This window comes from Rattus norvegicus, chromosome 4, assembly GCF_036323735.1.
Source record: "Rattus norvegicus strain BN/NHsdMcwi chromosome 4, GRCr8, whole genome shotgun sequence".
NCBI lineage: Eukaryota > Metazoa > Chordata > Mammalia > Rodentia > Muridae > Rattus > Rattus norvegicus.
Window position 1 is genome coordinate 105,915,675 of NC_086022.1, and position 25,364 is coordinate 105,941,038.

The window sequence follows — 25,364 nt, forward strand, 5'->3', positions numbered from 1 at the left end:
AGTCCAGATTCATCTGACACAGTCACCTCCACCACAGACTCCATCCCATCCCTGTGACGCTGAAGGTCTGAGGGGCCTTGGTGGCCAAGCCCGTGCCATGTCTATACTGACCCTGAGGTCAGTTCCTCGGGTTTGAGCACTGCAGCAACATTGACCATACAGGCCCTGGTCAAGGTGGAGTGAGTGGACGCTCTTCCTTGGCTTCCTTCTAATGAGTCACCAAGAGGCAGAAAGGAAGGAAGACACACAAAGCATGGCAGAATATCACTTCTGATTGTCTGCATTGCCCCACAGATAAGACACTAGACCAGCCAAAGGACTCTCTGAAACTATTAACAAGGTCGTGAGGACTTGTGACCAGTCTATAAGGTGCCTGTCTGGCTTCCATGCCACTCAGGACATCATCAATGTCACCAGTGGCACAGTGGACTGCCTGGCCAACTGAGAAACACAAACAAGGCAGGTGTGGTGGGCACACACCTGTGATCCCGACACCACGTAAACCTGGTGTGGCAGGGCATACCCTACATGGCAGCACTCAGGAAGTGGAGGCAGGAGCATTAGGAGTCTAAGGTCATCCTCAGCTACATTAGCAAATTTGAGACCAGCCTGGGCTACATGAGACCTTGTCTTTAAACAAAAAAGACTTGGGAGGCAGAGGCAAGTGGGTCTCTGTGAGTTTGAGCCCAGCCTGGTCTACAGAGCAAGTTCCAGGACAGCCAAAGCTACACAGAGAAACCCTGTCTCAAACAAAAACAAAAACAAGCAAACAAAAAAGCTGGGCAGTGGTAGAGCCCAGGACAGTCAGGGCTACACAGAAAAACCCTCTCTAAAAACAAAACAAAACAAAACAAACAAACAAACAAACAAAAGCAGATCTCAGTCACTCCCTGAAGAAGACCCTTTTCCTTTCCCAGCCTTCCTTGGGGTTAGCTGTAACTACAGTAGCAGTGGTGTCTTGATGCCAACAGAAACTACATGAACCCTTGAAGCACTTACCACGTGTTGTTTTACATCACGTGTCCAATTATTGACTTTCATCATGGGACTACTCCCACCCAGCCCAGCCCGTGAGCTCTGGAGGACTTTCTCAGGAGCCTTACCCAGGCAAGGCGCTGCAGGAATCAGATAAGGAAGAGGGTCCTGAGGGCCAATGCACTCCAACAGCACCTGCCCTGCAGCCGACCCTGAGCTTCTTTTTCTCTAGGGCCCAGTCCAGCGTGGACATAGCCTGAGAGCTCTACGGCCTCAGAGGACCACGTGTCAGCTGAATCCCATCTCATGCCTGGAGGGGTGGCTAGAGGGCATGGGCATCTGGATATAGCTACCTGAGAGCCACAGGGGACACAGACACCTCATCCCCGTCCCTGCCTCAGCCTCACAGGACACTTCCTTTTGTGTCTAGTTCTCCTCGCATTAGCACCAACCAGTAGTCCATAGAATCAGAGGATTTTAAAGTAACAGGGGAGTGGGAGGTAGGTGGATCCAGGAGTACCCTAGGTGTGTCCTTCCGGCACTTACCTTGCACAAGAGCCGGGCAGGAAGCTCTCAAGAGCCTTGCATAAGAGTAGAGGATTGAGAAGCCTGGGGTGGGGCTGGGGAGGCTCACTCCGACCCTATTCCGCATCCCTCGCACAGTTCAGAGGGTTGGTATCTAGCGAGACCCCCATGTCTGAGATGAACAGTCAGGCTGAGGGACCTTGGGAATGGGGTAAAGGAGGGGAATGGGAACCCCAGTCGGCACAGGGAAGTGGACAGGAGTGCCCCTGCCGAGAAGTCCTGGGATCAAACACCTGGAGGGCTCTCAAGACTCAGGCAAACACTGAGGTCAGCCTGTGCCCTCAGAGTCCAGCCCCCAGGTCCTCTCCCCAACTATAAGAGCCCCTGACTCAAGTAGGTTGCTAAGCGGTAGGCAGCCATGGCCAAGTTACATCTGCAGTGGCTACTGCTCCTTCCTACACTCTGCAGCCTAGGCGCAGGTGAGTCCCCCAGCCTCCCTCACAGAGGCATCCCCACCACTTACTGAGTCAGCTCTGACTGTGCCCAGAACGGCCCCAGTCTGCACATAATCCAGAATTTAAAGGCCAGTTAACCGAGGCACAGGGAGGCCCTGAGGCCTCATCCAGTTAGTGGATATTGAAGCAGGAGGACTCAGAGCCGCCTGACATAAGTAATGGCCACCCCTTTGCAATGAAACTGGGTTGGAGGCGGAGTAAAGGCAGGGTGTCAAGTGTATGCTGGATCCTGATGAGGGCTGCTCTGACCCCAATATAGCTACAGAGTCGGCCTCGTCCCCGGATTGTGCACAAGGCCCTAAATTCTGGTGCCAAAGCCTGGAGCAAGCGATACAGTGCAGAGCCCTGGGGCACTGCCTACAGGAAGTCTGGGGACATGCAGGAGCTGTGAGTAGCACCCATGCGGGCACTAGAAATCTGGGAAGGAGGAATTGGGTGGGGTCTGAATGCACCGTAGGGAAATGGAGTTCCCACGAGGCCAGGGTGGCAGGGAATGATGGTGTGGCATAGTGTGACAGGAAAGGTGGGCAGAACGGGACAGAATGAAACATGACGGAATGAGGTGAGGGAAATGGATGTGTGGGTTAGATGGAGTGGTTGGGTCGAGATGGACGAGATGGGATAGAACAGGGCAGATCAAATGAGGTGGGACAGAATGGCATGGATTTGCACAAGGGGATGAGACGGATAGATAGTAATGGGTACCTTAAGGTACCTGTCAGCCTGTGTCTGAGAAAGCCCCGATCCCTGGAGCTAGGAGCAGGCCCCCAACCCATTTGCCCCACTTGAGACCCTGTTTTCCAGAATGACCTGTGCCAAGAGTGTGAGGATATTGTCCACCTCCTCACAAAGATGACCAAGGAAGACGCTTTCCAGGTAACGGGAAACAGATCCTGAACCAAGGTCAGGGGACACCTCTGGTGGGGGCAGACCTCAGAAAGGACAAGCTTACTCCCCCTTCTCTGCCTCCCAGGACACGATCCGGAAGTTCCTGGAACAAGAATGTGATATCCTACCCTTGAAGCTGCTTGTGCCCCGGTGTCGCCAAGTGCTTGATGTCTACCTGCCCCTGGTTATCGACTACTTCCAGGGCCAGATTGTGAGGACGCTGACCTACTCGCCACACAGTTCATGTGCCTAAGTGGCCACTTACCTATATAAGTACATGCACGCCCACACATGCGTGCTCCTGCGCACGCGCGTGTACACACACACACACACACACACACACACACACACCACTACAGACACAGGAGACTCAGTCTCTTCATCCAGACACCCAAATCGGGCCTGCCGGCTCAACATACTACAGACAGACACACCCTACATCCCCCACCCACACATGCCCAAGTTCTTATTTATTGTCACACAGTATGCTCATGTGTATCACACTTTCCACATGCCCCATCTCTGGCTCTGTCCTTCCACAGAGTCCTATGATGCAGTACTCACTCAGACTGCTGCCCATAATTCCAGGCTCACAGATTGTGGCCCTTGTCCCTGAGCACGAACCTGGGCAGAGAGGGGTTCCCTTCTCACCCTAAAAGCCCTTACCTGTTCCATGCTCTAGAAACCCAAAGCCATCTGCAGTCATGTGGGCCTGTGCCCACTTGGGCAGACTAAGCCAGAGCAGAAGCCCGAGATGCTGGATGCCATTCCAAACCCTCTGCTGAACAAGCTGGTCCTCCCTGCGCTGCCAGGAGCCTTCTTGGCAAGGCCTGGGCCTCACACACAGGTAAGCCAGCTCTCCCCAGCCCATTTCTCAACAGATGCTTATAGGGAACCAGAAGGCTAAGGTGGTCCCGGAGACACATGAGCACTGAGAGGCAGAGCTCAGATTAGGAGGCAGAGAAGGCAAGGTCAGACAGTCAGGCCTGGGCGGCCGTCCAGCCTTAACCGCACTTCACCGCTTCCTTCCTCAGGACCTCTCTGAGCAACAGCTCCCCATCCCTCTGCCCTTCTGCTGGCTTTGCAGGACTCTGATCAAGCGGGTCCAAGCTGTGATTCCCAAGGTAAGGACCACACGGAGTTCAGGAAGGAGGAAGGCGACCTTCCTCCACCTCAACATTCCCGGAAGGCTATGAGGAGTTAGATGAGGAGACACCCATTCATTGCTCCTACCAACCTCGAGGCTCAGGTATAGCCTTCTCTTCTAGCAGATCACCATCTGAAGGCTGAGAAGCCCTGGTTGTCACTGTAGGGAAAAAGTGCATTAATTTCTCAAAAAAAAAAAAGTTCACCAATAATTGGCATCTCTTCTGTCCTCCAAACCCGTGGTAGCCTCTCCCAGTGCCCTGTCAGCTGAGGGTTGTCCTCCCCACAAATGACCATGCCCTGTCAACACTGCTGGGGTCCTGAAACCCATGTCGGTCACTAAGACTCACAGCAGAGCACACCTTCAAGCCGTTCTGAAGCCTGTGCTATGGAAGGAACGTGCAGATTACAGAACGGGCAGAGTTGAGGGGTCGCACAGATAAAATGGTGACAGTTAGACAAGTAGGCCAGGGAGAGGCTCCGAAGAGGGTAACAATTAAGCCAAGATCTGAGAGAAAATAAAGTCCCAGGGGCTAAGGACATCCATCAATAAAAAAAAATAGCTCAATCAGCTGTTGGGGGAAGGGGCTCTGTAAAGGGAACAGAAGGAGGGGGTAGCGTTTGGGGTGTAAGTGAATAAATAAGTATTTTTATTTCCTAAGGTCTAGGAAGATGGCTCAGTGAGTAGAGTACTTGCGGAACCTGAGTTCAGATACTCAAACCCACATAAAAGTTGGAGGTACCAATGTGCATGTGTAACCCTACACACCGGAGAGTCAGAAATAGGCAGATTCCTAGAGCTTGCTGGCCAGCCGGCCTAGCCAAAAAGATGAACTTCAGGGTTAGTGAGAGACCTTGTCTCAAAAAAGCCACATGAAGGGGCTGGAGATACGGCTCAACAGTAAGGAGTTGGGTTCCCAGCACCCCTGTTGGGAAGCTCACAACCACCTGTAACTCCTGTTCTAGGGAATCCAGTGCCCTTTTCTGGCACCCAAGGGTACTTGCACATATGCAGTTTACATATACACATACTCAGATACACAGACATGTGCATAAATAAAAATAAATCTTTAGAAAGTAATTAGGTGGAGAGTGACTAAGGAAGACACTCAACACTGACTCTGGCCCTCACACATCTGCACACACACGTGCATGTGCATAAACACCTACATGCAGAGCAAACAAACACCCAGCCTCATCTATCTGAACATCACTGAGGACCGAAGGCAAGAGCAAGGCCATTAAGAGACAATGTGCAGACAGATAGAGAGAGCATCAGAAGAGCTGAGAGGGGGCAGGCATCCCAGTGGGGGACCGTGCATGCTGCCAGGGAAGCCCAGAAAGAAGGGTGTCTGACTGACTAGAAAGCAGCTGGACCATCATCAACAGGCAGGATGAGAATCAATCAGGGGATGTGGAAGTGTCCCGAAAAGGGGAGTACAGTGAGGCTTCCTAAGGTCAGAAGCCTTTCTAGCATGTTCTCCAGCCAGCAGGGACCAGAGAGAGGGTAAAAGCCAGAGGAAGAGGCGTGAGTGGAGGTAATCCAGGGGTGAAGAGCATTTCACCAACGAGCAGCTTGGTCATTGACTACAATGGCTGTTGACTTATGTCACCGTGACAGAAGGAGAGCCATGTGTGGGTTGATGATAACAGGTGGGTGTCTTAAGTGCCCCATTTGGGAGCCATCACACTCCAGGGGTGTCCATATTCTGAGCCCTCCCCCTGCCTCAACCTCCTGGTACTGGAGCCAGCTTGTCACATGTGCTGAATAAGGAGTAAAGGAAAAAGCCACACCCTGGTGACCTCTGCTGCCCTTAAACTTAGAGCTTGTTTGGAATTGGGAGGTAGGAGATGTGCTGGCTTTTCCAGGGGTTCCTAAAGCCAAGGACGTGTCAGCTTTGTGGCCAACGGAAAGAACTGTCTATCTTCCTGATGTGTGAGCATGGGAAAGTGGGGCTCTCGCTCAGGAAATGGGTTTGAGTTCTTGCTCCAGGCCAGACTGTTAGAAGCATGGCCTTGAAGCCCCCTTTCAAATGACTCAAGCCTTTAGAGTCAGAACTGGATCTGGTGTCAACTGCTGATTCTCTCAGTGACCCCAGGTACACAGAGTCCCCTGCTGTCCTGGATGTCAGTGACCTGTGGACAGAACCGCTTTCCTTCCTAGAGGGAGAAAGGGGACGCATCTGGGGTGCCCACTCAGATGGGCACAATGACAGCCTGCCAGAAGCAGGTCCCATGGTGTCCTCTCTCCACCTTCACCCCAGGGTGTGCTGGCCGTGGCTGTGTCCCAGGTGTGCCACGTGGTACCCCTGGTGGTGGGTGGCATCTGCCAGTGCCTGGCTGAGCGTTACACAGTACTTCTACTAGATGCACTGCTGGGTCGTGTGGTGCCCCAGCTAGTCTGTGGCCTGGTCCTCCGATGTTCCACTGCAGATGCCATTGGCCCAGGTAAGCCTGCTGTCCCCTCCCCCCACTACCTCTCCTCAGTCATATCCCCACAGTGCACACAAGAGGGAACATGGACAAGGTGGGGTTCAGAAACCCACACTATTTTTAACTATTTATTTATTTCTATGGGTATGGATTTTTTACTTATGTAGCCGAGGCTGGCTTTGAACTCCCAATTCCCCTTCCTCAGCCTTTCTAGCTCTCTCCTACAAGTAGACTTCTTCCAGTTGAGTTGAAGAAGGAGCAGGGTGGGACAGGGCAGGACCCTGGGAGAAGGCTAAGTTCTTTTTCTGATCCAGCATGTGTATCTATATACCACATGTGTGCCTGGTTCCCACAGAGGCCATAAGGGATGTTGAACCCCTAGAATTGGAATAACTGACAGTCATGAACCACCATGTAGGGGCTCTGGGAATCTAACCCCAGTCTCTGGAAGAGCAGCCAATGCTCTTAACCACGGAGCCATCTCTCCAGCCCCAGAACCAACACTTGTACAAGACAGTCCTGGGGGAAGGATTAAAACAGAGTCTTACTACATAGTCCAGGTTGGCCTCAAGCTTGGTGCAATCTTTCTGCCTCAGCCTCTCAAATGCTGGTGTGACAAGGTATGTGCCTCCCTACCCAGCTGGACAATTTTAACTATTTTCTCTTTAGCCCTCCCTGCTCTGGAGCCTCTGATTGAAAAATGGCCACTGCAAGACACTGAGTGCCATTTCTGCAAGTCTGTGATCAACCAGGCCTGGAACACCAGTGAACAGGCTATGCCACAGGCAATGCACCAGGCCTGCCTTCGCTTCTGGCTAGACAGGCAAAAGGTAGGTGGGCACTTGGGTCAGACTTATGGCATGTGTGGTGGGGGCTGAGCCAGAGACACATGTAATGCTGGACTGGGTCCCAGCCAGGTAGACAGGATGTGGGTCAGACAATGATGGGATTGTCACAACTGTGAGTGGCTAAGAGACATCACCGGACCCAAGGCTTTGGACTGTGGAGCATCAGCAGGCCTTCTTCATGGGTTAAGCACAAAAAAAGTCCTGTTAGTCCCAGCAGAAAAGGGTCACACTGTCCTTTTTTGGTTTCACTCAATGGCGTGTTTGCCACACTGCTCCCCTGGTGTGCCATGTTACCCCGGTGATAGGTAGCATTTGACAGTACCTAGCAGGCATCAGAAAACGGGGAAAGCAAGGGCCAGCTGGATCAGAAAAAGAATGGAGCCTTTTCCCAGGATCCTGTTCTGTCCCACCCTGCTCACTCTGTAACTCAACCTGTAGAAGTTCTGCAGGAGAGCCAGAAGCTGGGTACAATAGTGCTAGCCTGTAATTCTCGCATTTGAAAGGCTAAAGAATGGGCTGGAGAGATGGCCTAGTGGTTAAGAGCACTGACTGTTCTTCCTGAGGTCCTGAGTTCAAATCCCAGCAACCACATGGTGGCTCACAATCATCTGTAATAGGATCTAATGACCTCTTCTGGTGTGTCTGATGACAACTACAGTGTACTCATATAAATAAATAGACCTTTTTAAAAAAGGTTCAGAGTCAGCTTAGACTACGTGAGACCCTGTCTGGTGAAAGGAGACACAGATAGGAAAGAGCAAGAGGAAAGAGGAGGAGGTGGGTAAGGTGGCTCACTGGCAGTGACACAAGGCCAGACAATCTAAGTTTGATTCCTAGGATCCACACAGTAAACAGAGAGAATCAACTCCTGTAAACTATCCTTCTGATCACACACACACACACACACACACACACACACACACACACACACACACAGATGGATCTCTCAAGTTTGAGGCCAGCCTGGTCTATAGTGTGAGCTCCAGGACAGTCAGGGATACACAGGGCTACACAGAGAAGCCCTTTCTCACAAAACCAAAAAGAAATCAACAATAGCAACAAAGAACTGAACAGGTAGTTCTGTAAGCCTGTGATAAATCCCCTCACTATGATGGAACTTTGTTTAGAGAGGGTGCTGTGTAACTTAAACTGATTTTGAACTTCTGGTCCACCTCCTTTGTACTGAGATTACAGGTATGTACCACTCTGCTGAGTTTCGTGTAGTTCTGGAAGTTTAAACTCAAGGATTCATACATGCTAGGTAAACATCATATGGCAAGTCAGCTGTTCTCTCCAGCAGCCAGCTCAAAAACCCCAGCTTCCCCCAAAGAAACCTGTTTCAGCCAGTCAAACTTAATCAGAGTCCTTTTTTAAAAGATTTATTTGTATGTGTTTTGTGTGCATGTGTGTGTGGGCATCATGTGTGTGCAATGCCCAGGGAGGTCAGAAGAGGCTATCAGATCCCCTTGAACTGAAGTTAAGGATATTTATGAGCCATCGTTCCAGTCCTCCAAGATAGCAGCAAGTGCCTAGCCACTGAGCCATCTCTCCAGTCCTTAGGTTGAGTCTTTAATGGTCAGCCAGACATTAATGGATAGACACAAACCCATAGTCAGAAGGAAGGAGTGAGGAAGAATGCCAGGTCTGCAAGACAGGTAAGTCCTCTCGTAGATGGAGCCTACATATTGTGTCTGTTTCCTCAGTGTGAGCAGTTTGTGGAACGGCACATGCCCCAGCTGCTGGCCCTGGTGCCTAGGAGCCAGGATGCCCACACCTCCTGCCAGGTATGCCCACTCTTCAGCTGGTCCCACGAGTCCCCTCTGCTCCCATGGCCCGACCCTCCTTGGTCCATGATCCTCAGGAGCCCCATCTCTTAGATTCAGGCCTTCTAGGGCTCAGAAGCCTAGGATTAAGTGTAGCCATAGAACAGGCTTTGGTCTCAGAGCAGCAAAGAACACATCTGGATAGAGTGGAAGGGGAGCAAGTCCATGATGGATGGGCAGCCGGGGACTGTGGGATGATGCTCCTTACTGAATGCAGTGTGTTCAGTGACCATTGTGTGTTTGGTAGCAGGGCTATAGTATAAGATGGGGTTCCCACTAACACCCAGAGGCCATGGCTTGGAGAGTGGCACAAGGGGTCCTGAAGGTCACATCAAGAGTACTCACTAGGCAGCATGTAAAGAAAGAGTTGTCTCCAGACCTGAGCACTAGAAGTAGAAAGCCCTCAGCCCCAGTGTTGTCTCTAACAGGCCCTTGGAGTATGTGAGGCCCCGGCCAGCCCTCTGCAATGCTTCCAAACCCCACACCTCTGAGAACCCAGGCTCCAGGTGAGTCCAGCCCCTGGGGAGAGGGATAGGTCTTTGCCTCCTAAGGTTTGGGAACAGAAGATTATCCTGCCTCCACCAGGCACGGCTCCAGGCTCCTCGGAGTCTCCAGTTCCACCAGGAAAAGGCGCTCTTTTGGACCTATTGTCATGCTGTCACTCCCAGCTCTCCTCGTCTCATCCAGCCTCCAGTTTCAGGCCTTCTGAGCTGCCTGACCTTAAAGATAGTCCATGTTCAGGCAATGGCCAACATTTCTTAGACCTCAGGGGAAGTCACACCAGTCTTAACTGTCTTCCCCTCAGATGCCAGCAGCACCATGGTCACCTGACCTCATAGGGTCCCTATTTTCTAAGCCAGAGGTAGCCCCAGTACCAGAGCCAGGAAATGGCATGGGGGTGAAGGGTCCAGGTCACAGTGTACTTAAAGCCACTCACGGGGTAGTCATTTATTCATTTGTGAAACTCACTGAGTGCCTGTGACTGGGCTCTACTAGTGTGCAGAGCTGACCTACCACTTCTAATGTGAAGAAGTGAGGAAGGACCCCAGCACTGTCACAGCCACTGTGGGCAGAGGGGCAGCACCTCAACTCATTAAGTCCCTCAGAGACCAATTTAATGTGTCCCTCCCCATCGAGTCCATCTGGGCACCTGCAGTAAGGGAAGCAATCACGGAGTCACGTTTTTCTAGCTCCCAGGGCTCCAGGCCTTGCCTGATGAAGAGGGAAGAGTGAGAGGTGGCCTAAGCTCTGTCCCAACTCTGCCATCGACAGGGAATGGCTCCCCCAGACAAAATGTGCAGCACCCCCACCACCGCCTTGAGATACCTCTAGTCTAGTTGCAAGTAGTCCAGTGAAGGGAATCTTTTGTACTGTCACCATCACAGGGACCCCTCCCCCACCAGCTACTCTCCTTGAAAAAGACCTTACCTCCCACCCTAATCCTATTTCCTTCCCCACAGCAACCTGTACCAAAGGACCACAAGTCTCAGCCTGCACCCCCAGCCCTGTGCCAGCCTGTATGTCCCAGCTCTAACCACAGCCCAACAACACCACCAGAGTGGTTTCTGGCTCCTCTGATGATGAGGTGCAGCAGAACCATGTCCTCTAGAAGCCTTCAGAGGGGGCTTCAGGCCTTCACCCCCACCAGAGCCAAGCCCAGCTCCAACAGCTCCTACAGCCCCAGGACTGAAAAGAAACTGTCGTGGGTCCACAGAGAGTGGGTAGAAGTGGGGCTAGCCACAGCAACCCCTTGCTAACACTTCTGTGAAATTCGAACTTCAGATGAATAAACACTGGAAACACAGAGTATTATTCTAAGGGCTGTGGGTGAGGCTCGACAGCAGGGGACTTTCCTAGCATGCAGGAAATTTGAGTTGGATCCCCAGTACTAAGAAGTAAAAGTTTAAAGGTAGTGTGGTGGCTCTTGCACAGCGAGAGGACTGGTCAGGGATACAGTGGAAGAGAAAAAGAAGGAAGAAAGGAAAGGAGGGAGGGAAGGAGGGTGGGAAGAAAAGAAAGACAAACAAATAAGACAAGAAAGGAAAGACACAGAAAGAAGAGACAGAAAAGAATGAAAGGGAGGGAGGGATGAAGAGAGGGAGGGAAAGGAGATATGAAATCTTCAGCGTGTGCTTTTTCAAAAGAGAATTTAAAAATCAGGAAGGGGGGTTGGGGATTTAGCTCAGTGGTAGAGCAACCTAGGAAGCGCAAGGCCCCAGCTCCGAAAAAAAGAACAAAAAAAAAAAAAAAAAAAAAAATCAGGAAGGACTGGTGAGACGCTTCAGTGAGTAAAAGTGCTTGCCACCAAGGCTGACGACATGAGTTTGATCCCTAGGACCCACGTGGTAGGAGAGACCCAACTTCTGGTTGTCCTTTAACCTCCATATTTTACACACACACACACACACACACACACACACACACACACACACACACTTACACACACTACTTCTGGTTGTCCTTTAACCTCCATATTTTACACACACACACACACACACACACACACACACACACACACACACACACACACTTCATTTAAGAATCAGGAAACTAGGTCAGTGACATGGCTCAGCAGGTAGATATTTCCTGCACAGGCTTGATAATCTGAATTTGACCCCTGGAACCTAAGGTTCATGGGAGAGGGGCTGGAGAGACAGCTCAGCAGTTAAGAGCACTGACTGCTCTTCCAGAGGTCCTGAGTTCAATTCCCAGCAACCACATGGTGGCTCACAACCATCTGTAATGGGATCTGATGCCCTCTTCTGGTGTGTTGGAAGACAGTGACAGTGTACTTATATAAATAAAATAAATAAATCTTTAAAAAAGTCAGTAAGCGAGTGACACTTCCACACTTACACCAGGGCACATGTGAGCCCTCCTGTTATATACTTACACATAATGATAATAATTCCTCTTACATCAGGAAATCCCTGACCTGGGAGAGGCTGAGCACCCCATGCCCTGGTCATTACGGCTCCATACTGAGGTGTTCTGCTGCGAAGATAAAAACTGGTTTCTAGAGCGGAGTAGATAGTTCAGTGGTAGAGTACTAGTCTAGCATGCTCTGACCCTGGGTTTTATCCCAGCACTGAAAACAGATGCACAGGGAAAGATTCTTTTCCTAAGTTTACAATCCTGAGGGTGGACCCAGGTCTGCCTCAATTATCTAAGATCATCACAGACTGCATTCCCAGGCCCACGCCCATGTAACAAATGCCTGAGCCACAGCTGATAAAGCCATTCCCTGTGCAGAGCAAGGAAACACTGTCTTTTATGGGGTGGCAGGAGTCACAGTCCTGGCCTGATGTCAGCAGGGCCAGGCCCCTTCTCTCTGCCTTAGAGAGCAGAAGTCCACATCTACTCCCTAATCTCAGCTTGCAGCATGGTCTCCCTCTTGCTGCCTACTCTCTCCCCACAAGCTTTCTTTCTTTTTTTTTTTTTTCTTTCTTTCTTTTTTCCGGAGCTGGAAACCAAACCCAGGGCCTTGTGCTTACTAGGCAAGCGCTCTACCACTGAGCTAAATCCCCAACCCCTACAAGCTTACTTCTTAAGCTGAAGGTACCACAGCACCAAAATGAGCAAGCGGGGCTGGAGAGATGGCCCAGCAGCGAGCACTTTTATCTTGCAGAGGCGCAGAGCTCGACTCCAAACACCCATGGCTTCGGAGGATCTCATGCCCTTTTCTGACCTCTGGTGCTTGCAGGCAAAATATTCATATACATAAAACAAGCAAATCCTTTAAAAAGGCAAATAAATCCATCTTTAGAATTAAAGATCTAAATGTTACTGTCCCTTTACCTATTGTCACATTTCTAATTATAAAAAACTACTCTTGCTATAGAAAATCTAGACCCGGGGTTGGGGATTTAGCTCAGGTAGAGTGCTTGCCTAGCAAGCGCAAGGCCCTGGGTTCGGTCCCCAGCTCTGGGGAAAAAAAAAAATCTAGACCCACTACATACAATCTCATCAGTCTGAAGAGGGTACTATAAATCCCTGGGCATTCAGACAGGAGTTCAGACAGGGAGCGCAGTGCTCTCTCCGCCCTTCTAGACCCTTTGTCCAGCTCCACCCCCAGCACCAAAGCACCAGTGCAAGCCTTCTGCTCACCCCACTCTGAGACAGCAGCGGGTGAGATGCAAATCCTTGGCTTGTAGACTTGAAGTTTACAATAGATATTTGTACGTGTACAGATTGTCTTGAAAGTCACTGTTTTCATTATGTCACTCAGGTAACTGAGGGAAAGAAGAAAGGCAGGGAGAGGGTAACAGTGGGTCCCAGACAAACATGAGGATGAAAGTCTGAGCAGAAATTTGAGCGGTTTTTGCTGACTGCTTTTACTCCTGGCTGGTAAATGCATCAACTCCATTTCTACTGCTACCGCTGCCACCATCCTTCACAGGCATAGGAACTTTTTAGGCTTCCAATGAGGACTGAAGACCAGCAGCTCTTCAGGAATCCTCCAGGCCTTCAGTGTCGGACTGGGACTACTGAGGCATCTACCCTCGTGGGGCAACCAGCCACGAGGTTCAGCCTCTTCAGGATGCAGAAAGCGTTGCTGGACAGCCTAAACCATTTTTATTGTGTAAGACAATCTAACGAGCACACACGTGTGTGTATGTATATGTATGGGTTCATAGATAGGTTCTGTTTCTCTAGAGAACCCTAATATAATCCCCTAGAAAGAGAAGTTCCAGGAGGGATCAGTGCTCAACAGCAAAGGACTCAGTCTTCAAAACCAGAGAATCCTGCCTCCCTGCATTAGGAAAGGGGAAACTAAGGAGGCTTAGGTAGAAGGATTACAGTTCAAGGAGTGGTCTGAGCTGTTTAACAAGTCCAAGGCAAGCCTGGAGCAATTTTTTAAGACCTTATCTCAAAAATAAAAAGGTATCAGGATAAAAGTAAAATTTTTAGAGGCAGAGCCCTTGCGTTGCATGTATGATGGCCTAGGTTCGATGTCTAACACTGCCAGAATCATAAAACACAAAAAAAGTAGCCCTAGGGCCTGCAGAATGGCTCAGTGAGCAGGCTGGCTGCCTTTGGTCAACTTGACACAGGTAGAGTCATCTGGGAAGAAGGGGTCTCCACTGAAGAATTGCCCCCACCAGCTTGGCGTATAACGGAGTTGTGAAGGGCATTTTCTTGATTAATGACTGATGAAGGACCCCGCTCACTATGGGCAGTGTGACCCTTTAGCAGGGGACCTTGGGTTGGTTATAGAGAAAGTACTATGAGTAAGCCATGGGAGCAAACCAGTAAGTAAACAGCATTCCTCCATGGCCTCTTGCTTTCGTTTCTGCCTTGGTTTCCCTCAATGAACTGAGACCAGGATATATAAGCCAAATAACATAACCCCTTCCTTTCCACGCCGTTTTTGGTCACCATCTTTATTACAGCATTAGAAAGCAAACTAGGTCACTAGGGAGAGGCACCTGCTGCCATGGCTGATGACCTCAGTGGATTCCCTGGGAACCATGTGGACGGAGAGAACTGACTCCCACAAATTGCCCTCTGACCTCCACATGCATCTGCGATACCTTCAATCCCTTGAAATCACACAGCAAGAGCCCACGGTGTGCTGCAAAAGAGCAGCCACAACCCAGGCCCATCAAGAATTCATTGTGGCCAACATGGTGAGCTGAGAGCCCATGGTTGGGGATACAACAGTGACAGATTTCACAGATGTTGAAATGAAATTATAAAGACTTGGAGCAATGCCAACACAGAAAAGCAGTCAACAATCCAGACTAGTAGTGCTTCTTCAAAGGGTACACAGACACGCGCGCACGCACACGCACACACAAAGTCTGCTTAGGATAAGACAAAGTTTGTAAGCCACTCCCTGGGAAAAGGTCACCACAAAAGACTAAATAAAAAGGACTGAACCAAGAGTGGTTGAGCACACCTTTAGTCCCAGTGCTACAGAGACAGGCAGATCTCCACAAGTTCAAGGCCAGCCTAGTCTACAGGTGAGTTTCAGGCCAGCCAGAGCTATGTGTAAGACATTAGTTACTTCCAGATGAAAACAGAATTACTTGGAGCCAAAACTCATTCACTGAGAAATACAATTTCATCTGTGGCCTCAGATGAATGACTAAATTTTAAACTGTCAATACAAGCCATTTTAAACATTGTTTTAATTATCTTGTATGGGCTTTTTTTTTCTGTATGTATGTGTATCATGTGTACCTGTTGCCCACAAAAGCCAGAAGAGGTCATCGGAGCCATCTGAAGTTATAGATGGTTGCAAGCTACCAAGTGGGTGATGGGATTTGAACCTAGGTCCTCTGGAAGAACAGCCATTAACTGCTTAGCCATTAAGCAGCTTTTAACCACTGAACCATCTCTCCAGCCCCAACACAAGGCATTTTATTATATATTATTCAGAACCGTTTGTGTTCACATATGTAAAAATACACAGATTTCCTGGTAGGAGATGAATAAGACTCTTACACAAGTTGCTCTGTAATCTGTACTGCTCCTTTCTCCTGTGGACCTCAGTGGCAGGCAGAGCATTTGCCTAACACAAGGCCCTGTTCAAGTCCCCATCACCAAGTCCCAAACAACCCAGAAGCTCAGCATTTTTGTTGGTTTTTGAAACAGGGTCTTCTAGTGTTCACAGGATATCCTTACCTCCCAGTCCCCTGCCTCCACCCCAAGTGCTGGGACTGCAGCAGGTGCCATCCCATCAAGCTCTGTGCACACACTCAATGTGTGTCCTGTGCATGTGCATGTTTTGTGTACATTCGTGTGGGGAGTATGCATGCTTATGAGTACGTGTGCATATGAAGCCAGAGAAGAACCTCAGCGGTCATTCCCCACGCACTGTTTGCATTGCCTTTTGAGACCCTCGCTCAGCAGCCCAGCGGGCTGCCTGCTTTCCTGTTGCTTTTTTACAAGCAGGCACGCCATGCTGCTTCTCGCTTCCTTTTGTTCATGGGTTTGAGGGACTGAATGCTGTAAGGTGGGCACTTTACCAGCTGAGCCATCTCACCAGCTCCCAGCTTTATTTTCAATCTCTTCCCAGCGCTTAGAGCAGAGCACAGGGCCTGGTGCTAAGAAGCAAGTGTTCTCCGCTGAGGCCGTCCCCAGTCCCAACCTTCCCGGAGTCAATACCTGCAGGCGCCTGCCACCACTGCTAATCACATGATGTGTGGGAGAGTCCGCACCTCCGCCACAGTCCCTTTCACTCCACTTTCATTCCCACCCACCCCGGCTTCTCTTCCAGATTTATTATTCAATGTGTATGAGTGTTTCACCTGCATGTACGTATGGAACTCTTAACAAGCCTAAATGAGGTCTATAAAACAAGAGCCTGGTTTAAAAACAGGAGGACATTTAATCCATCCCAAAGGTCCCACGAGGAGATGGAGGGAACTACAGGAAAACCATCTACCTATGGCATAAGGGTGCTGCTGACTCCATGTTTACTCCTAGAATCTCAAGACTTGATGTTTCCACGGAACTTTCTGTTCTTTGATACTTGCAGCAATTCAAATAAGGCATCCATCTGTAAGAGTTCTGCCTGCTGATGCTGAAAGGGAAGGCATGTGCTGCAGAGAGCAGCAGAGACAGCACAGGACACCAGGGCAGACAGGCTCCTTCATGGTGATGCAGCCAGAATCCATAAAAACTGGGCTAGGGCAGGACTCTTCAGTCCTGTTCAGCTACAGCTTCAGTATTTTTATTTATCGTCTTCAGCCATAGCCCCTGGGAGCAAACCCCAGAAAAGGCATTCAAGCCCCCTGCTGGTTGGTTTCATCATTATCCCGCCTCTTCCAAATCTGTCAGAAATGGAAAGTGAGGATCTCGTCAGTCAGTTATAGCAAGTAACTATTCTGTGCAGACAACAGACAGTAGGACGCCCAGAACACATGCCACAGTCTCAAAAGTGATCCGCACCTCCGCCACACACCTTTCACTCCACTTTCATTTCCCCCCCACCCCCGGCTTCTCTTCCAGATTTATTATTCAATGTGTATGAGTGTTTCACCTGCATGTACGTATGTGCCTACCGTGTACATTCATGGTGTGCACAAAAGTCAGAAAAGACTTTGGATTTTCTAGAACTAGAGTTACAGATCTCTGCTAAACTCACAAAGCCGCAAACACACTTCTTGTTGACTGATGGGCTTCTATACTCTTCCTTTCTGAAAGTCTGATTGACTTCTGGAGCCACATAATCTGATCTCCTTACACTCAAAGCACCAGGGCCTGCAAGCAAGACTCTACAGCAGTTCCACTTGCTGTGTTGGCCCACACCCACCTGAATGTACGCCTCAGACAGGGTGATCATCTGGGGCAGAATGTCCGTCACCTGGAGGTCTTGTAGTTCATACCACTTGCCTGTCCCCTGCACAAAGCATAAAGAGTTGGGTTAACACCTCTCCAAAAATGTCAAGTGTAAGGTGTAAAAATGATCACAGCCAGGAGTCAGAAACATCAGAATGGCCACTAAACATCAACAAGAGTCACGAGGATGCCTCATAACCTTGGCTAGACCCGATTCAAGGAATAGTCCAGGCAACCTCAGTCTTGTAGAGGAGATTTTGAAGTACAATAAAGTCCCAAACATTTTGGTTTCCTTTCTGTCCTTTCTGTATGTGTGTTTGTATGTAAGGGTGTCTTCACATAACCCAGCCTAGCATCAGATTTTCTCTTTAGCCAAGGAGGGCCTTGAACTTGAGTCTCCTGCTTCTACCTCAGGAGTGCTGGCATTGTAAGTGTATGCCACTACCCCCAGTTATGTGGTGTTGGAATCAAGCCTAGGCTTTGTGCATACTGGATACCCTATCACTTGAGCTAAATCCCCAGACCCATTTCTACCCTTCTGAAAAGGAATTTGTGTGGCCACTCAAGAGGAAAAAGGAGAAAGCCCTCTAATCTCTAATGTCTTTTTTCCTGCCCCCGGCCCCCAAAAGGTAAAACAGACAAACTCCTAAAAAAAGTACATGAAGCTAGCTGCTAAGAACCTAAAAGTAGACATTCTCCCTCCTACCCTCACCCCAGAATAAAGTAAGGCGTCTTGGTGGGCACTGCTCAGCACCTACACTGTTTCCTGGCCTGCGATCAGTGATGCCGACACAGCCAACCTTCCTCACAGCATGCTGCATGCACGAGCTTAGGCAAGGTTGCTGGAGTACTTAGGCAAGGTTGCCCAAAAAAGGCAAACAAACTCAAAGCCACCAGAGGAACAATGCTATTTTGCAGCTCTGTGCCATGCCAGCCAGGGGCCACTCACTCACTCACATGATGAAGCACATGGATCCTGTAGGAGCCCTCAGAAGGCTTGCCATCATGCACAATGTTGGCGATGAGGTCATAGGTGGTGTTCTTGTGGACTGCTTGGACTTCTTCAGATAAGTATTCTCTCAGATCCACATTTCTGGAGACACAAAATAAATAAGTCAGACCATGGCTATCAAGTTAGAGAAATCCCTACACAGGAACAAATGAACCACAGAGTGACTGACAGTTACTTTAGGGTCCTCGCTCTAGGAAGGTTTACAGTGCCAAAAATGTCCCAGTGAGTTGAATTTTACATTTCTCAACAGCAACTACTTATATCAGGAAAACACCCTTTAGAACCATGTCTAGGTGCCAGAAGTGCAGGATCTCTGCTCGCCTGGATCTAAACGGGAATCTTGGCTGTCACATACATGACAGCTGTGAATCTAAGCAGGTTACACAGGAATGTGACCCCACTAGCTACCCTGGGAGTAATGAGCTGGGGCAGCAGGGCTTCACCTCGGGCCTAGCTGGAGCCACCTTGCAGCTCCAGGACTCAGGCAGCGCCTGTCCTGTGCCCTCAGGCCTACAGGAAGAAGAATGACCACATGCTAGGTCACCACTGCAACCATCTAATCTGAACACTAGGCAAACCATCAGCTTTTTATTTTTAAGGCCCTTACTTTCATTTTCTTTCAGTGAAGTTAGAGGCAAAATCATTGCAAGCAACACAGCTCACATAATTAGCAAAGGTATGAAATGGGAGTTTATTCACGGCTTCCAGACTAGGAAACCAGCACTGAAGAAAAAAAGGGTCCAGAGAGCTGGCTGCCTTCTGTTCCTTTGTATGTGTGGTGTATGTTCCTGTGTGCACATGCAGATGGATATGAATGCCTGTACAGGTGAGAGATCAACACCCAGTGTCTTCCTCAGTTTCTCTCTTCCTTATTTTTTATACAAGGTCTCTCAATGCCATCTTCTGCTTTTCAAAGGCAAAGCCACACATGCAGTGTACAAACACACATGCTGATGAAAACACTCATATACATAAAGTGATGTATACTTTCTGGATCCATTGTTTTCTTCAGTGCTGGTTTCCTAATCTAGAAGCCTTGAATAAACTCCCATTTCATGCCTCCATACACCTTTAATTCCTCATGAGGAAGAGGCAGGAGGATCTCTAGGAGTTCAGTCAGCCTGGCCTACATATGAGAGCCAGAAAAACTATGTAGAGACCCTGTCTCAATAAGGGTTTTTTTTTTAAAACAATTAGGGAAATGAAGCAATTGATAAAGTGTTGGCCATGCAAGCCTGGTGGCCCGAGTTTGATCCACACAGTGAAAGAGGAGAAATTAATCGTATACCTCATTCTCGGCTTCCCACATGTGTCCAGGCTCACAGATACCCATAAACAAAATAGATAAAATGTTAATAAAGAAGTCATGGAGCCCTATTCTAAGAATAGACCTCCTGTTTTCTAACTTTCCTGGAGCAAGCTTTCCAAAGGACAAACTACTCAAGTCACAACTCCCAGATGCACAAATGCACAGACAGATAAGAAGACAAAAACACGCCAAGCCCAAAAGAAAAGCTAGCAGGGTAAGAAGTTCCGGCAGCTTCTCAACAGAAGCACCCGCAGCGGCCCATCCACCCACAGCGGCGCCCTGCAGCGGAAGCACTCCTGCTCTCAGGAGCAGACTGGTGATGGTGGCAACTCACAGGAGGCTGCTCTGACATACACCCTGGCTGATGGAATTTGAAAGACAGTGCTTCTGGAGTCCACTAAAAAGAACAGGCAGATGGCTTCTGTGTTCCTTACTTTGTTCTACTTGTCACACAAACAGGATGGTGCGAAGAACAGGAAGAAAAGTGTGGGAAGGAGGGGCTGGAGAGACGGCCCAGAGGTTAAGAGCACTGACTGCTCTTGCAGACATCCCAGGTTCATTTCTCTACACCTACATGGTTCACAACCATCTGTAACTCCAGTTCCTGAAGGTCCAATGACCTCTTCTGGCCTCCATGGGCTCCACATGCACACCATAAACAGACATACATGCAGGTAATACATTCATACACATAATTTTAAAAACTGTATAATATCCTTTAAAAAGGAAAAAAGGGAATTCTCTTGTATTCCTAAGAAATTCTCCTACGTGGCAGCTGTCACACACTTAGAATCGCAGGTTGAGGAGGTTGAGCCAGGGTTCAGCAAAGACCAGGCCTGAGCTTCAAAGCAAGATCCTGTCTCCAAATCTTAGAAAAAACTTAGATAAAATTCAGATAAAGCTCTGTGATACAGCGCTCACCCAGCACCGAAGCTGCCTGCCTGACTCAGTCTCTAGTAATTAAGGAGAGGACCCCCAGGACGTCCTCTCCTTACTGTCTACTGCCACAGATCCTCAGGAAGGGTGGAATCCATTCAAAGAGAAAGCCTACCTGGAGGGAGCCTTAGGACTCATGCAATCTCAGTCTTACAGCCCAGAGTGCACTTTACCCACTAAGCCATCTCCCCAGCCTAAGACTTTAGATTGAACAGAACTCAGAACTGGAAATATATTCAAAGGAAAACTGGCAGTCCTTGTACTTGGGGAAAGTGAGAGGAAATGGGAAGAAAAGAATCCAAGAGGGAAGCACCCGTCCACTACTGCCCCAAACGGCTTTGTTTGTTTGTTTGTTTCTTTTTTTTTTTCCGGAGCTGGGGACCGAACCCAGGGCCTTGCGCTCGGTAGGCAAGCGCTCTACCGCTGAGCTAAATCCCCAACCCCCAAACAGCTTTGTTACACAGACAAAAATGTACAACTTCCCTGTCCCTGGAAAGCTGAACATATTCTAGACATCCCCGAGTCAAACATCTTATGCTCAGGCAAAGCCTTTTCTCCGCTAGTCTGTCTTAGACACTGCCCTACCTGCAACCTCCTCACCACCAGATGCTGACACACTCACGTCAGACTGCCATGGGCTTTCTCCATGTTCTCAGAGAACTTCTTCAGATCACATGAACACAGTCTCTTGGAGCTGGACAGATGGCTTAGCAGTTAGGGTAACTAGGTGCTCTTCCAGAAGAATATGGTTTGATTCCTGGAACCCACATGGGGGCTCACAAGTGTCTACAACTCCAGTTACAGGGAATTTAATGCCTTCTCCTGGCCTCTATGGGTACCAGGCATGCATATGATACAGACTTATTTGCATGCAAATTATTTTTAACATAATTTTTAAAATTTAATTAAAAAATTAAAAACCTTGGCTCTTCAGATCTGAAAAACAATCGTCTACCCTAGTGAGGTCTTTCTGAATGAGAAGGCAGCCGACTAAAGTCATCTGGGATCCTTCCAGCTCCTTCACAAGAGTCATGAGAATTCAACTACAGGGTAGATTAAGAAGTCCCATATTAAAATTTGTAATTTATGGCAGTGTGCTGTTACATGCTTGTAATTACAGAACTTGGGAGGCCGGAGGCGGGAGAATCAAAGGTCCAAGGTCATCTTAGATTACAGTGACTTCAAAGCCAGTATGGGCTACATGAGATTGAGTCTCAAATAAGCAAACAAACAAGTAAATAAATGGCTGGGTCTAGGGAAGCATCTTCCTTTAGGGAGTCACCTTTGGAACATCCTTCTAGCAAGCCCCTCATATCTATGATGTAGGAAGGTGCTTTTTGCAATCCCAACCAGGTCAATCCAAAAGAAACAATATGGAAGGATGTCTAAACTCCTGGCCATAGATGGCGGCTACAGATTTGGAAGGCTGAGGCAAGAGTTTCAGGAGTTCAAGATCATTTGTCAAGTCCATGGACAGCCGGGGCTACCTAAGACCCTGTCTCAAAGAGAAAGAGGTGGGGGACCCCACCACAGTGAAGCAAGGTGATACACACGTGATAGGGAAATTGACAATTGTTGGATTCTTCTCCACGAAGAAGTTGTTCTTTGTAAATCTCTTGATGCAAAAGATTAGATATGGAGGCAGCTTGGTGAGCTGGAAGCGCTTCAGGAAGTTCTCCTTATAAGTCTTGTATTCCTACAAAGACAATTTGATGTCATCAGTGCCAGCACTCAGGAGGTACCAGAATGACCGCCTGACCTTTGTTCTGGTTTTTAAACATAACTCTGTATCACACCTAGACTTCAAAAGATACCCAGTCTCAGAAATCACAAAAGAGGCTAAAATCAGCAGTGTGGCAAACATTAAGTAAGAGACCTTGACAACGGGCCGTGTCAGCCAGGGTATGATCACACTGCTGTGTGGGCAAACACAACTAACTAGCTAATTAAACATCAGTTAAAAGCTGAATTTCCACCACACAGATCTTACTTTACTCAAAACAGAGAAAAATGTCTTGACTTAGCAGCAGTGAAGCACCCTCAGTATTCCAAAGGACGTGGTCGTCGACTTTTCTTACACCACTCCTGCGTTAAAGACCTGTGCTGGGGTATAAGAAAACCCTGTGCTCAGCATATAGGAAGCACTGATGTATCTCAAACCAAAGTGCGCATCTGAGAAAAAAATCTTCTGGCTTTGTAAGCAGTCTAGTGGGTCACATGTCCTGTAAGCTCACTCTGCATGGCCCGAGGAGAAAGGGAAGGGCCAGGGCATCTGTCTAGGCCACGGGGTGTAAAGCTGGTGAACTGAGGTGCTTTTCTTTTCTTTTATGTGTTGCCTGTCTGTGAACCATGTGTGCCCACAGACACCAGAAGGCACCAACTCCCCAGAACTGGAGCTACATACAGATGGTCATAAAGCACCATGTGGGAGTTGGAAATTGAACCTAGGTTCTCACAAGAACAATACTCTCAATCCCAGAGCCATCTTTCTAGTACTGTGAATAGTTGTTTCTTTTTTTTTTTTTTTTGGTTCTTTTTTCGGAGCTGGGGACCAAACCCAGGGCCTTGCACTTCCTAGGCAAGCGCTCTACCACTGAGCTAAATCCCCAACCCAAATAGTTGTTTCTTAATACAAATTTTTTATCCTTGTCTGGGGATATAGCCCAGTAGAGCACTTACCTAGCATACATGAGGCCAAACCTTAGCATGGCAAAAAAAAAAAAAAAAAAAAAAAAAAAAAAAAAAAGTTCACATTTAGTTAAGAAATAGGAGTAAAAGAGTAATCATAAGCAGAAAGAAACAACCAAACAAGGCTTCCCTCTGAACTGACCAAGTTCTGAGGATGAAAACAGACTTGAAATCCACAAGTTGCCCAAGAAAATAGAAAATACTTTCAATTTATTACATGTGTGTGTGTACACTTGAGTGTGTGCATGAGAGAGAAAGAGAAAGGGGGGGGGATGTTGGATGAATGTGAGTGTGCATGTGCTACAATTCGCATCTGGAAGGCAGAGGACAATTTCCCGGAGTCCGTGCTTCCCTCCCACTATGGGCTGCATGCACTGATCTAGGGTCTCTAGGCTTACGTCCTAAGTGCTTTTACCTGCTGGGCCGTCTCACTAACACTTGAGAAAATGCTGGTTAACAATCAGAATGTGCCTTCTTCAAAACCATCGGACAATGGCCTTACTAACAGCAAACGAGAGACTCTGACTCTCTAAGTGAGGGACTACAGACCTGCTTCCTTTCCAAACAGCAGTCATTAGAAGGTCATCTAGTAACCTTTACAAAGGAAGGGCTTTGGTGCTTCCTCTAAAATGTTAGTAAAATAAAACGGAATAACTTGTCGAGAAAAATAAGGGTACGTGGCCAACACTGCCCCTCCAGCTCAGAAGAAGAAAACACTACTGCAAAAGAGTGGCGAGGGAACAGGGTCCCCACCCCACCCTGCCTCAGGAGACATCTTCCCAACAGACCAGGGTCATCATTTCCAATATTACCAACAATTTGTTCCTTATGAGTATGCACCCATATTATTAACAAAAATCAAGAGCAAATAGACATATTAAAAACAATTGTCAGCACTGGAAATGGTGGCCTACACTTGTAAGCCAGCACTTGAGTGTTGGAAGGCGAGTCAGGAGTCCAAGGTTCATTCTACAGCAAGTTCTAGGCTAACCTGGCTATATAAGTCCTAACTCAAAAACAAAACAGAATAAAAATAGTAAGTTTTAAAAGGTGAGATCTCTGTATTTACTGTTTCCAAACGTCTAAATTTCTACCGTTCTCTACAGTACTCAAAAGCAGGCATGAACCATGTAAGGAGCTCTACACCAACTGCTCTTCCAGAGGTCCTGAGTTCAATTCCCAGCAACCACGTGGTGACTCACAACCAGCTGTAATGAAATCTGATGCCCTCTTCTGGTGTCTCTGAAGACAGCCACAGTGTACTAATATGTAATAAATAAATAAAAATCTTGAATGAGTGAAAGAAAGAAGGAAAGAAGGAAAGAAGGAAAGAAGGAAAGAAGGAAAGAAAGAAAGAAAGAAAGAAAGAAAGAAAGAAAGAAAGAAAGAAAGAAAGAGAGAGAGAGAGAGAAAGAAAGAAAGAGAGAGAGCCCTAAACACCAGAAGCTGGGAGGCTTGAAAAAGACAACGCACTTAGAGAAAGTATATGAAATGTATGTGCTGACTCTGAAATATGAAAAGACAAGGCGGCTGGGAGTACCCTGTCTGTGGAGTGCTTGCCTTCTTCCAAGGCCCTGCTGTTAACACTGCGAAAGGATGAAAGTTAGAAACAAAGCGACTCAGTTACCTTCTCCGTGATGCCGTTGAACTTGGCCAGGATGTTGAAGAGTGGCACTTGCGGGATAATGAGCTGCTCCTTCTCGTCCTTATAGAGTGGAGCAGTGGGAAGGTCGAGCGTCAGGTACATGAACGTGGACTCCACCATTGTCTCTTGGTACTCCTCATTATGGAGCAGCTGCTCTTTCTCTTCCGCTGGCTGGAAAGGATAAGATGAGAGGATGAGAGAGGACAGGAGAGTGAGCATGGAGCTAACCCTCAGTGTGTGGGAAGAGATCACGGAGCTAACCCACAGAGGACATGGCGCTCCTGTGTGGAAGTGTACTCACACCTTCTCTAGTCTGGAGCCCAAGGAGCTGT

At 48.4% G+C, this 25,364-nt stretch overlaps 2 protein-coding genes across 5 annotated transcripts in view; one reads left to right on the plus strand and one right to left on the minus strand.

The window, feature by feature from the left end:
- The first annotated feature begins 1,820 nt into the window (after positions 1-1,820).
- Positions 1,821-10,957, plus strand: Sftpb (surfactant protein B). Of its 2 annotated transcripts, none has more exons than XM_006236657.5 (11): positions 1,821-1,979; positions 2,275-2,402; positions 2,820-2,891; positions 2,989-3,114; positions 3,586-3,750; positions 3,938-4,027; positions 6,383-6,497; positions 7,152-7,312; positions 9,034-9,114; positions 9,582-9,659; positions 10,614-10,957. In XM_006236657.5, exons 1-10 carry the CDS (start codon positions 1,919-1,921, stop codon positions 9,642-9,644), a joined length of 1,062 nt encoding a protein of 353 aa, XP_006236719.1. In that variant the 5' UTR covers positions 1,821-1,918; the 3' UTR covers positions 9,645-9,659; positions 10,614-10,957. The 2 variants fall into 2 exon arrangements, with proteins under 2 accessions (XP_006236719.1, NP_620197.2); NM_138842.2 differs by having other exon boundaries at positions 1,914-1,979; positions 6,314-6,497; positions 10,614-10,956.
- A 5,508-nt stretch (positions 10,958-16,465) lies between these two features.
- Usp39 (ubiquitin specific peptidase 39) overlaps positions 16,466-25,364 on the minus strand; it is a 32,412-nt gene continuing 23,513 nt past the window's right edge. The window contains exons 11-15 of one of the 3 annotated variants that reach the window (NM_001106597.2): positions 25,015-25,203; positions 22,253-22,395; positions 18,400-18,535; positions 17,417-17,503; positions 16,466-16,703 (exon numbers count right to left, since the gene is read on the minus strand). In NM_001106597.2, the coding sequence (NP_001100067.1) occupies positions 16,644-16,703; positions 17,417-17,503; positions 18,400-18,535; positions 22,253-22,395; positions 25,015-25,203 (615 nt within the window). In that variant the 3' untranslated portion in view covers positions 16,466-16,643. Of the gene's footprint in view, positions 16,935-17,416; positions 17,504-18,399; positions 18,536-22,252; positions 22,396-25,014; positions 25,204-25,364 lie in introns of all 3 variants that reach the window. The other 2 variants (NM_001398741.1, XM_063285778.1) reach the window with 2 other exon arrangements.